The 12,816-nt window shown below is 33.9% G+C and overlaps 2 protein-coding genes across 3 annotated transcripts; both read left to right on the plus strand.

Moving 5' to 3' along the window:
- The first annotated feature begins 205 nt into the window (after window positions 1-205).
- On the plus strand, window positions 206-9,611 carry LOC111887443 (uncharacterized). Of its 2 annotated transcripts, XM_023883613.3 has the most exons (10): window positions 206-356; window positions 825-1,085; window positions 1,160-1,364; window positions 1,473-1,563; window positions 1,640-1,785; window positions 1,871-1,935; window positions 8,041-8,219; window positions 8,302-8,406; window positions 8,501-8,683; window positions 8,804-9,611. In XM_023883613.3, the coding sequence occupies exons 2-10, from the start codon at window positions 857-859 to the stop codon at window positions 9,482-9,484; spliced, it is 1,884 nt and encodes a 627-aa protein (XP_023739381.2). In that variant the 5' UTR covers window positions 206-356; window positions 825-856; the 3' UTR covers window positions 9,485-9,611. The 2 variants fall into 2 exon arrangements, with proteins under 2 accessions (XP_023739381.2, XP_042751650.1); XM_042895716.2 differs by lacking the exon at window positions 206-356 and having other exon boundaries at window positions 760-1,085.
- Window positions 9,612-10,042: 431 nt separating this feature from the next.
- On the plus strand, window positions 10,043-12,094 carry LOC111887475 (syntaxin-132). Its single transcript, XM_023883650.1, has 11 exons — window positions 10,043-10,060; window positions 10,310-10,462; window positions 10,563-10,611; window positions 10,681-10,769; window positions 10,859-10,932; window positions 11,005-11,108; window positions 11,188-11,213; window positions 11,296-11,373; window positions 11,558-11,638; window positions 11,777-11,842; window positions 11,921-12,094. Exons 1-11 carry the CDS (start codon window positions 10,043-10,045, stop codon window positions 12,092-12,094), a joined length of 912 nt encoding a protein of 303 aa, XP_023739418.1.
- The last annotated feature ends 722 nt before the right edge of the window (window positions 12,095-12,816 follow it).

Raw genomic sequence — 12,816 nt, forward strand, 5'->3', positions numbered from 1 at the left:
TTTATATAAAAATAACCCCAAGAAAAAAAAGACAAATCCATTGTTGATCTCATAATTGTTCTTTAATATAAATAAAATTCAACAAAAGCATCTAAAATGAATGTCGTTTGAACTTTAAACTTGTAATCATCATCGTGGCACTTAATGTCAATAAGTAGACGTTAAACACCCGGTCAAAAGAACATTAAACAAATTTTAATCCTTAATCCCCACGAATTCATTTCAAAACCCCAATTCACCAAAAACACAAACACACTTCCCTATAAAAACCACTATTCCTCGCCCACATTCTCCAATTCCTTCTCCATAAACGCCATTCTCGATACCTTCAAAGCTCCTTCAAGCTCTCATTCTCTGTAACTTTCTCTAATCTTCCTTTCTTTAACTTTCCTTACATACATTTTAAGGGTTTCTTGTTTTACCTTTCTTTGTTTTCCTGTTTCATGAATGTCGTTTTACTTTTGGGTTTTTCTCTGGAGTATTAATCAACCCATTTGTTCAAAATAAGATCTTTCCTGTTTTACGATTGCTATTTTGTATGTTTGTAAAGTAATGATCTTGTTTGATTGGGTCCACAAGATTTCACATATTTTGCGAAGGGATTGTAGCCGTTTAACAAAACATTCAAACGTTTGAAAAATATTTGAAAATGGTATTTTATTTATATTTATTTTAAGGCTAACAGAATATAAAGATTATGATTCTTTCCTTGGATTTTTCTGTATGGTATTTAGCTTTTGAGCTCTTGCTTATTTCTTGTTGATTTCATTCTGGATTTGTTGCTTATAATTTGGTTTTCTGAATATATATTCTTACATTAACAGTTGTAGATTGCTATTGAAGTCAAAAAAAAAAAATGTCAAAGCTTTCACCTTTTGCTTTGGTGATCCTTGTGATGTGTTCTTGTTTATCGGCTTCCATGGCTGCTGCTTCAGAAAACATGAAATACAAAGACCCAAAACAACCACTAAACATTCGAATTAAAGACTTGATGAAACGAATGACTTTGGAGGAAAAAATCGGTCAGATGACACAGATTGAAAGAACTGTAGCTTCCGCTGATGTAATGCAGAAATACTTCATCGGTAATCAATCAAAATCCCTACTTTTTCGCTTATTCGATTAAGAATTTCATCTTTATGATCCATGTTGTTTTCAGGGAGTGTATTGAGCGGCGGAGGGAGTGTTCCGGCGAAAGAGGCGTCGCCGGAGACATGGATTAACATGGTGAACGAATTCCAAAAAGGATCACTTGCAACTCGTTTAGGTATTCCGATGATCTATGGAATCGATGCTGTTCATGGCAACAACAATGTCTACAATGCCACAATCTTTCCTCACAATGTAGGTCTTGGAGTAACAAGGCAAGTTTCTCGTTCCTCAAATCAAATTTACTCTTTTACCCTTTCTAACGATTAACAACAGTGGTATTCAAGGATATTTTAGTAATTTCACTTGTAATGATGACACAGGGACCCTGTGCTCATCAAGAAAATCGGAGTTGCCACTGCTCTTGAAGTTCGAGCAACTGGAATCAACTATGCATTTGCACCTTGTATCGCGGTAAATGATCAACAAACAACAAATTACATAAATTTAAACAAATTTAAACGCTTTTTTTTCATGAATCGATTGACAGGTTTGTAGGGATCCGAGATGGGGTAGATGTTTTGAAAGTTACAGTGAAGATCCTGCAATTGTTCGTCAGATGACTGAGCTTATTCCCGGATTACAGGGAGACATTCCGGCTAATGATCGGAAAGGCGTACCTTTTGTTGGTGGACAGTAAGATTCTCACATAAACCTCATGGGAATTTGAACATTTGATCGTATCGATTTGTTATCTTCATGAATTCATCTTTGATTACAGGAAAAATGTTGCGGCTTGTGCTAAGCACTATGTCGGAGATGGTGGAACAACGAAAGGCATTAACGAGAACTGTTGAAAATATTATGAATAAGTATACAATCTTATATTTATTTTTTGTGTATATGTGTATTGGTTAAATATGATATATGCAGGGTAAAGAAAGAAAGGCGCGGACCTAGATATGGGTCGGGTTATATCCGGTTAACAATAGCAGGTATAAAAGAAGAGAGAGAGTGTAAAGAGGGCAGATTCAGCTACCTTCATCCTGTTCTTCTGTCTCGTTTTCTCTCTTGTACAAGTTCTGTCAATTAGGGTTTTGTGAAAGGATCGAAGTGTTGAGTCGTAGATCTGATATATTTTTTCCTAATTGTTCTTTGTGTTCTATTGTGCAATATTCAGTTGTTCATCTCAGATTATCATCCTAGATTAGGGTTTGAGTGTTTTGTTACGAGAGTAGAATAGGGTATTTGTAGTGAGGTTTTTTGATGTATGTTCTTGAAAACCTTCTGTTTCTTTGTCCTTAAATGATATAAGAAATGAAGATGTTGGGAAAAATGTGATTGTAGTTTTATAACATGGTATCAGAGCTTGAGGTTCGTCGTTCTTGTTCCTGACGCATCTTCTGGTGGTTATTACTACGATCTGTTGTCATCGCTGTCACGAGGTTAGTTTTCTGGTTGATTAACCTGGTTTGAGTTACTCTGTATTAGACTTAGGGTTTCATTCTTTTACTCTTCTTCTAAGTTTTTTTGAGATCCTGGTACTGCGAGATTTTGTGTTGTTCTTGCAGATTGAGTCTCCTTCTGGTGCTGATCTCTGAGTGAAACTGAAAATCACAAGTGTGTCCGTTATCGATTAATCCCTCTAATCTTCTCTTTGGGGTCGGATTTCATCACCGATAAACCCGTTGAGTAAAAGATTCAGGGAGTCGATTCTTAAACAAGAAATTTGTCTTAAGCACTGTGAGGTTTTCTTGTTCCCTTTCCTTTTCTTGTTTGGTTATAGATGTGTTGGATCTAGTGCTCTTGTTACATCGAATTATTTGGTGTCTGGAACTTGTTGTTGATTCTATTTGTTTCTTTGCTCGCCTTATGTTTGGTTGTCTTGGGCCCCGACAAACTGTGGTGACCATCTGGACTTTAAGCCAACATAAGTGTTGTTTTTTGCTCTTTACTTGTTGACATTTTCTTGTCTTGTTTGTTCCTTGATTGGTGTTATTTTGTGATCTGTTATGGCTGGAGATACACCTGAGGGAAGTGGTGTCCCTAAGGATTCTCCTGTTGACTTTGATGATCCTTTATACATACATCCTTCTGATAATACAGTTACTTCCATAATAACTATTAAATTGACTGGTAATGAAAATTTCCGTTTATGGCGTAGTGCAATGACTAGAGGTCTTAAAGCTAGAAACAAATTGGGTTTTGTGGATGGAACTATTGTTCTTGAAAAAACTGATGAAACAAAAAAATCTAAATGGGAACGTGTGAATGCTGTTGTGTGTAATTGGTTATTAGGATCTATATCTGAAGCAATATATGCTAATCATGTGTATTCTGATAATGCTAAAGACATTTGGGATGAGTTGTTTGAAACCTATAATAAGGCTGATGGTTCTGTAATTTTTAATATTCATCAGCAGATAAACACCTTAAAACAAAGTGGTTCTTCTCTTTCAGACTATTATAACAAACTTGATTGTTTATGGAAAGAGTTTGATGGGTTGACTAGTTTATCTGAATGTGTTTGTGAAGCTGCAAATAAACTAAATGATCATTCTAAAATGATGAAATTAATGCAATTCTTAAGTGGTCTTGATGATATATATAATCAGGTTAAAAGTCACATTCTTTTAATGGAACCATTGCCTAATGTTAAAACTGCTTTCTCAATTCTCTCTAGAGAAGAGTCTCTTCAAAAGAATGGTTCATTGAGTTCTGTTGTTTCTTCAAAACCTCAAGTATCTGTTTTTAATAGTAAGGTTACTGATTTTAAAAAAGGTCAAGGTCAAAATAGATTCAGAAATCAAGGGCTACAGTGCAAGCACTGTAATCTTAAAGGTCATACAATAGAAAAGTGCTACAAATTGATTGGATATCCAAAGGATTTTAAACAAAGAATTGGAAATAATAATCAAAATAAATCTGTTTCTGTGAATTCTTCTTCTGTTGGTTCAAACAGCAATTCTGTGGTTGCTTCTGAGTCTGGTTGTGGTAGTGAATGTCACTATCTTACTAGTGAACAATATTCAAAATTTCTTCGTCTCATAAATGAGACTCCTGACAATAAGGATGTACCTGCTGCTGCAAATATGGCAGGTACAACAACTACAACAACATATTGTTTTAATTCTTTTGTTACTTCAAATAAATCTCAAAGTTGGATTGTTGATTCTGGAGCAAATCAACATATGATAGCCTCAGAATCACAACTCCAAGATACTGTGGATGTGTCTAAACTTAATCTACTTGTAAAACATCCTAATGGTTCTTCTGCTAAAATAAATAAGATTGGGAATGTTCAATTGTCCTCTAATCTTACTTTATTTGATGTGTTTGCTGTGCCAGACTTTAATGTTAATCTTTTGTCTGTACATAAACTATGTAAGGATAATGGATGTGAAATTACTTTCTCTGAACATAATTGTAAAATTCAGGATTCACTATCAAAGAAGATGGTGGAGAATGGTAGAGAATCTGGGGGATTATATTACCTAGATCACATTCCCTCAGGTAATTCAGTAAATCTGATTAATTCTAAGTGTTGTGTCTCAAAGTTAACTTGGCATAGTAGACTAGGTCATCCTGCTGATCAGGCTCTGAATATTTTGAAAAATAAATTGAAACTGGGAAATGAGTCACTCCCTCCTTGTGATGTATGTCATAGGGCTAAACAGACTAGGGAGTCATTCTCACTTAGTCAACATTGTTCAACTCAGTTGGGTGAATTAATTCACTTAGATGTTTGGGGTCCCTATAGACTAGCTTCTGTAGAAGGGTTTAAGTTTTTTCTGACTGTTGTGGATGATTTCTCAAGGGCTACTTGGGTTTTTTTGTTGAAATCTAAAAGTGAAGTTTTTGATTGCTTTAAGGTTTTTGTAAATATTTTGATGAATCAGTTTAGTGTCAATGTTAAGGTTGTGAGATCTGATAATGGTACTGAATTTGTAAATAATCAAATGAAATATTTTTGTATTGAACGAGGTATCATTCATCAGACTTCCTGTGCTTACACTCCACAACAAAATGGAGTTGTGGAAAGGAAGCACAGACACATACTTAATGTTGCAAGATCTCTTTTGTTTCAGTCAGCTGTTCCGATAAAATATTGGGGAGATGCTGTTTTAACTTCAGTTTTTTTGATAAATAGAATGCCTACATCAGTTTTACATGGGTTATCTCCTTATGAACTTGTTTATAAAAGAACACCTAATTTTGATTATTTGAGAATTTTTGGTTGTCTTTGTTTTGCTGCTAAACAAAATGTTTCTGATAAGTTTTCTGAACGTGCTGAAAAGTGTGTTTTATTAGGATATTCTTCTGATAAAAAGGCTTATAAGCTTCTTAGTCTTGATACTAATACTTCTTTTATGTCCAGGGATGTGAAATTTTATGAATCTGTTTTTCCATATAAGTTGAAGTCAGCTAATGTTGACAAAAATTTTTCTGATTATGGCCCAAATGATCCATTTTCCTATGATGAATTTGATACAAATGAATACTTAAATGATTCTATTAATCTTGATGAGCTGAGAGTAGAGTCACAGATGGATGGTACTGATGCAGCCATTCACCTGGATGATATCAATTCTAATAATGATGTCAATCGTAGTGGCGAGGCAATTGTGCCTCCTTCTGCAGATTCTGTTCCTTCTTCTTCTAACATTTCTGAGGAAAGGAGTCAGTCACCCTTAATCCCTTCTGTTGAACAGTCTTTAGGTCCTTCTAGGTCTAGACGTGAGTCTCATATGCCTGTAAAGTTTTCTGATTACATTGTTGAAGGAAAATATAAATATGGTATAGAAAGAACTGTTAATTATTCCTTTTTAGACAATAATACTAAATGTTTTATTTCAAATTTGAATAAAACTGTTGAGCCTAAAGATTATAAGGAAGCTTTAACTGATCCGAACTGGGTTAAAGCTATGAATGAAGAGATGGAAGCTCTCCATAGAAATAATACTTGGGAAATTACATGTTTACCTAAGAACAGAAAGCCAATAGGTTGTAAGTGGGTTTTTAAAATAAAATATAAGTCTAATGGTGAAGTAGAAAGATATAAGGCTCGTTTAGTAGCTAAAGGGTATAATCAAAGGGAAGGAATTGATTTTGAAGAAACTTTTTCTCCTGTTGCAAAAATTGTGACTGTAAGAATAATTATTTCTTTATCTGTACACAATTCTTGGCCATTATATCAGTTAGATATTAATAATGCATTCTTATATGGTGACTTAACTGAAGATGTTTATATGTCTCTTCCTCCTGGATATTTTTCTGTTGGTGATTCTAGGGTTTGTAAACTTACAAAATCTTTATATGGTTTGAAACAAGCTCCTAGGAAGTGGAATGAAAAACTTTGTTCTGCCTTGTTTATGTTTGGTTTTAAGCAGAGTATAAGTGACTACTCATTATTTGTTAGAAAATTTGAAGGATCTATAACTATGTTGCTTGTATATGTAGATGATATTATTTTAACTGGAAGTTGTGAACATGAATTGCAGAAAGTTAAAGACTTTATGAAAACTCAGTTTTTAATTAAAGATCTTGGAACTTTAAAATATTTTTTGGGAATTGAGGTAATAAAATTTAATAATGGTTTGTGTTTAAATCAAAGGAAATATTGTTTAGAATTGTTACATGAGTATGGTATGCTTGGGTGTAAATCAGTAAATACTCCATTGGAAACAAATATTCTGATAAAGGCTGATGAAAATAAAAAAGAAAATTCATTATTGGAGAATAAAACTGAGTTTCAGAAAATTATTGGTAAATTGATATATTTGACAGTTACTAGACCAGATATTTCATATGCTGTTCAAGTACTCAGTCAGTTTATGCATAAGCCTAAAAAATCTCATCTAAAAATTGTTTTTAGACTTTTAAGATACTTAAAAAACAGTCCTGGAAAAGGGGTGTTTATAACCAAATCTGATAAATTTGAGCTTAAAGGGTTTGTAGATGCTGACTGGGCTAAATGCATGATTACAAGGAAATCAGTGTCTGGATATTTGGTTTATTTTAATAACTGTTTAATATCATGGAAGAGTAAAAAACAGTCTACTGTTTCTAGATCCTCCACTGAGGCTGAATATAGAGCTTTAGGATCTATTACTTGTGAAATAATTTGGATATTAAAAGTTTTGTTTGAATTAGAAGTTAAAGATTTAATTCCTGTTTCAGTTTTTTGTGATAATGAGTCAACTATCAAATTAGCTTTAAATCCAGTGTTTCATGAAAGAACAAAACATTTTGAAATTGATTTGCATTTTATTAGAGAAAAGATTTCTAATGGTGTGATAAGGTTGGTTAAGATTTGTTCATCTGAACAAACTGCAGATATTTTAACTAAATCTTTAAATGTTAAGCAGCATGATTTTCTAACTAAGAAAATGGGTGTTGTTGATGTTTTTAAAAGTGAAAAATAAATATTTCGATTGAGGGGGGATGTTGAAAATATTATGAATAAGTATACAATCTTATATTTATTTTTTGTGTATATGTGTATTGGTTAAATATGATATATGCAGGGTAAAGAAAGAAAGGCGCGGACCTAGATATGGGTCGGGTTATATCCGGTTAACAATAGCAGGTATAAAAGAAGAGAGAGAGTGTAAAGAGGGCAGATTCAGCTACCTTCATCCTGTTCTTCTGTCTCGTTTTCTCTCTTGTACAAGTTCTGTCAATTAGGGTTTTGTGAAAGGATCGAAGTGTTGAGTCGTAGATCTGATATATTTTTTCCTAATTGTTCTTTGTGTTCTATTGTGCAATATTCAGTTGTTCATCTCAGATTATCATCCTAGATTAGGGTTTGAGTGTTTTGTTACGAGAGTAGAATAGGGTATTTGTAGTGAGGTTTTTTGATGTATGTTCTTGAAAACCTTCTGTTTCTTTGTCCTTAAATGATATAAGAAATGAAGATGTTGGGAAAAATGTGATTGTAGTTTTATAACAAGAACAACACAGTCATAAACCGCCATGGATTATTCAGCATTCATATGCCGGCGTATTACGATTCGGTTCTTAAAGGCGTTTCGACCATTATGATTTCTTACTCGAGCGTAAATGGAGTCAGAATGCATGGGGATCATGAACTCGTTACCAATTTCCTCAAGAACACCGTCAAATTCAGAGTAAACCCTAGTTTTTATAAGTAGTTATCGTTCAAATTGAATAACAAAGATCCAATCGTTTGATCATTTCATGATTTTTCAGGGATTTGTGATCTCAGATTGGCAAGGGATTGATAGAATCACAGATCCACCTCATGCTAATTACACTTTTTCGATCTTAAAGAGCGTTGAAGCTGGCCTCGACATGGTTAGTAATTAGTAATTAGTTCTCCATCTTTGAAATTAATTACAGAATTAGTCGCAAGATTTGGATTACACTTACACTATTTGAATGATTACAGATCATGGTGCCATATAACTACACAGAATTCATCGATGGTTTGACTTATTTAGTCAAGAACAACTTCATCCCCATGACACGAATCGATGATGCAGTTAGAAGGATATTACGGGTCAAATTTGTAATGGGTTTGTTTGAAAACCCGTTAGCAGATCTCGCCATGGCCAAATACCTTGGAATTCAGGTATCCCGTTGACTATTGTTTTCAATTTTGACTTTTGGCTTTTTGACATTTTGACTTCTGAATTTTGATTTTTGACTTTTGACCGATCTTTTTGATTTATAAATTGATAAAACACAACAGGAGCATAGAGATTTGGCTAGAGAAGCAGTAAGAAAATCTTTAGTCTTGTTGAAAAATGGGAAATCCGGCGACCCGCCGCTCCTCCCCCTCCCCAAAAAGTCAACCAAAATACTAGTTTCTGGCAGCCATGCCGACAACATAGGCAACCAATGTGGCGGCTGGACCATCGAGTGGCATGGGCAAAGTGGTAATATCACAATCGGAACCACCATTCTATCCGCAATCAAGAACACGGTTGACCCACAAACCGAAGTTATCTATCAAGAAAACCCGACGCCCGAATTCATCAAATCAAATAATTTTTCGTACGCGATTGTTGTAACGGGTGAATACCCGTATTCTGAAACAGTTGGGGACAGTTTGAATCTAACTGTCCCCGAACCGGGCCCCACCACGATTACAAATGTATGTGGGACCCTGAAGTGTGTTGTGGTGCTTATTTCGGGTCGACCCGTTGTAATCGAACCGTATGTTTCTACAATGGATGCTTTGGTGGCGGCTTGGCTTCCAGGGAGTGAGGGACAAGGTGTTGCGGATGTTTTGTTTGGTGATTATGGGTTCACGGGCAAATTGGCCCGGACCTGGTTCAAGACTGTTGATCAGCTTCCTATGAATGTGGGTGACCCGCATTATGACCCGTTGTACCCGTTTGGATATGGGCTTACAACTCAACCGGTTTAATTAGGTTGTTATTTGAAGAAATGTAATGTATGTTCGTTTAGGGATTATTACTTCGTATTTGTTTATTTTTATGTCATTATGTGTACTTGGTACAAAAACGATTACTTAATTTATGGTCTTTTTAACATTTTGTCCAATAATTTTTTAATCATTTATGGTTTTAATTGCAATATCTTTTTAAAATGTTAATGTTTGGTGTCTTGTTTGATAGTTGTTGAGAGTCTGAATTAACGAAGTTAGATCCAACCTTTTATCAGTGTGAGTAAAAAAAACATATCTATTAAGCCAAAGTTTTGGATAGACTCATTAAGTCACTATGTCTATTAAGTGAAAAACGATACAACAGAAAATTGAGCAAAACTATGCATTCACGATTCTCGCTCTTGTAGTTTCATCCCCCCACAACACTCTCTCTCCTCATTGATTTGTATCTCTTCTCTTATGCATGTTTCTCTTTTTCATTCTTTAATCACGCAATAAACCCAATCTCAAATTCAAATCAACGATAACGAAACTATCAAACAAGACCAATTTATTGGAATTGACCTCAAATCCGCCATGAACGACCTCTTATGTGTAAGTTTTTTCATCGTAATTCGAGTTCTTTTTTGAGGTTTCGATTTTATGTGCATTGTAAATATCACGTTAATGTTTCAAATCAATCTTCTCTTAATCGGTATCAAATATCGTTATTTACGTAAACCCAATTGATCTGTGAAACGAGGGAAATTAATTTGGGAAAATTACATGTTTTAGTGGTTAGAGATTGTTTGAGTTCGATTTATATCAGTTTTCTTTTTACCCTTTTGAAATGCTGGTTTGTAGAATTCAAAAAGCCCGCAAAGATTCAGCTATGGTGGTGGAGATATAGAAAGTGGAATGCAATCTGGAGAATTAAACTTGGTTGAATTCTTCAGAAAGGTTCAAGGCATCGAGCATGAATTTGAGAAGCTTAATAAACTTTTAAAAAAACTACAGGTGTATATTAATTACTAGATTAGTCTGAATATTTTGGATTGCATGTTAGTCATTACTAGAATATGTTAATTTCTTATAATTTTATAAACAATCAATGCAGGATGCTCATGAAGAATCAAGATCTGTAACCAAGGCTGCAGCCATGAAAGGTGACCTTCAAATATCTTTTTATAGAAATATTTAACTTTTTTATTAAAATTCCATGAACAATATGATAGCAATCAAGAAACGAATGGAGAATGATGTTGATGAAGTTGGAAGAATTGCTCGTTTTATTAAAGCAAAAATCGAGGAACTTGACAAGGAGGTTAGAGAATGAACTGTTTATACTTTATAATAATATTAATGGTCTTGAATTTATAATTACTAAATCTTTTTTTTATTTTTTGGAGTAAGAACTTAGCCAACAGACAAAAACCCGGATGTGGACAAGGAACCGGAGTAGATCGATCAAGAACATCAACTACACTGTAATAAATCATGTTACATACTTATATTATTATCTTATACTTTTTATTTTTTGACATGATCATTTTTTACAGATCCTTAAAAAAGAAATTTAAAGAAAAGGTGACAGGATTCCAGAGTCTAAGAGAAAGCATACATCAAGAGTATCGTGAGGTTGTTGAAAGACGCGTCTTTACAGGTAATTAACTTACCATAAACATGCATGCATGCATATTATCCATCTAAACGTAATTATTATTTTCTTTAATTGTTGTTAGTAACTGGAACTAGAGCCGATGAAGAGGTGAGGTATCTTTCTTTCTTAAAAACTTTTTTTAAAAATGGTAATTTAGGCACGTGTGCTGATTGTTACTTATTTTCACTAGACAATTGATCAACTAATAGAGACAGGAAATAGCGAACAAATTTACCAAAAAGCAATTCAAGAACAAGGGCGAGGTCAGGTTAGTTTTCTATTTTTCTTTAGTAACGTTGAGATATACTTTTTAAGTATTTTGATTTTTTTTTTTCTCTGGGGTCCATGGTTTCATCAGTCTTTCACGTAGTATATTTTTGTGTTCAGTTTTCTATATTATTTTATTGTTAGGGATCTTTGCGACCATTTTCCCAATAGTTGTGCATCTGCAGGTGATCGATACACTTGCAGAGATTCAAGAACGACATGATGCAGTAATAGAAGTAGAAAGGAAGCTTCTTGATTTGCAACAGGTGTGCATGTAGTTTTGTAGATCAAGAACTCAACTTGAGTTAGTTTTTTAATGAACATGGTGCCATTTATAAGGTCAAGAACAAAAGCATTAATGTGTAATTTATTTTAGTATTTTTTTTTCGATGGTGGGTTTGCAGATCTTTACAGATTTCGCTATTCTAGTGGATTCCCAAGGGGAAATTCTAGACAACATAGAGGCACAGGTAATTCTTATTCGAACTAAAATAATTTAGTTTTATCTAATTATAATAAAAAGATCCAAAATTTGTTTTCGATGATAGGTGTCGAGTGCGGTAGATCATGTGGAAAGTGGCAATAAAACCCTTGAGAAAGTGAAGAAATTACAGAAGAAGTCAAGAAAATGGATTTGTATTTCTATTATGATTTTGCTTTTAGTTATAGCAATTGCTCTTGTTGTTGTACTTAAAGGAACGAAGTTGCTTGATTCACTATGAAACAATTTTACAATGATTTTTGGAAAAGATCATATAACCTTATTAATTCTTCTACAAAATGAGACCATTTATATAAAATCTCACCTATATATCTTCAACTATTCTCACCCTTTAGAGTTGTTGGGAACATATGAGACCCACAAAAAGATTAAAAAAACAATGCACGAAAGAGATATTTAAGGGGTTGTTTATTTGTGACTAATGAACATAATGGTGTTGTAAAAAGATAAACTCAAAGCAACAACAATCGAACACCAAGACATAGAGTGGAAATCCAAAATTGGGAAAACCACATAAACGACACTTCTTATGAAACTTGAATAAACTTCAATGGAAGGGAGGTACAAGAGCTCTACGTTGTTGTTATGAAGGAGAAGAACGATGGAATGAATAGAAACGTTGCATATAATGAGCTTTACAAATAGCCATACAAAAAAAAGCATATCTTTAATCTAAAACCCAAATGTGTCGGGATGTTTTCCGTAACTTCAAGAGCTCCAAATCTCTGATCTGGTCCATTCTAAGGTCCGAGTGGATGAAGTTTCCAACTTTATTAATTTACACCGTCCGAGAGATAGAGATATAACTTCTAGGTGAAAATAGGGCAAAAACATAACTTAGCTTAACCTATTGAGCACTTTCTCTTGAAGACTATTAGATCCCCATTTCCAGAAACGTTTCTATCATCCTTTAACAACATAAAAATCACATAAACTCATACT

This window comes from Lactuca sativa, chromosome 6 (assembly GCF_002870075.4).
Source record: "Lactuca sativa cultivar Salinas chromosome 6, Lsat_Salinas_v11, whole genome shotgun sequence".
NCBI lineage: Eukaryota > Viridiplantae > Streptophyta > Magnoliopsida > Asterales > Asteraceae > Lactuca > Lactuca sativa.

Bases quoted from the DNA above. Each gene is read 5' to 3' on its own strand.
- LOC111887443 (XM_023883613.3), top strand. From the start codon at position 857: ATGTCAAAGCTTTCACCTTTTGCTTTGGTGATCCTTGTGATGTGTTCT. The intron at 8,220-8,301 runs GTAAACCCTAGT...ATGATTTTTCAG, and splicing joins AGAACACCGTCAAATTCAGA to GGATTTGTGATCTCAGATTG. The intron at 8,684-8,803 runs GTATCCCGTTGA...AAAACACAACAG, and splicing joins CCAAATACCTTGGAATTCAG to GAGCATAGAGATTTGGCTAG.
- LOC111887475 (XM_023883650.1), top strand. The intron at 11,214-11,295 runs GTGAGGTATCTT...TATTTTCACTAG, and splicing joins GAACTAGAGCCGATGAAGAG to ACAATTGATCAACTAATAGA. The intron at 11,639-11,776 runs GTGTGCATGTAG...GTGGGTTTGCAG, and splicing joins AGCTTCTTGATTTGCAACAG to ATCTTTACAGATTTCGCTAT.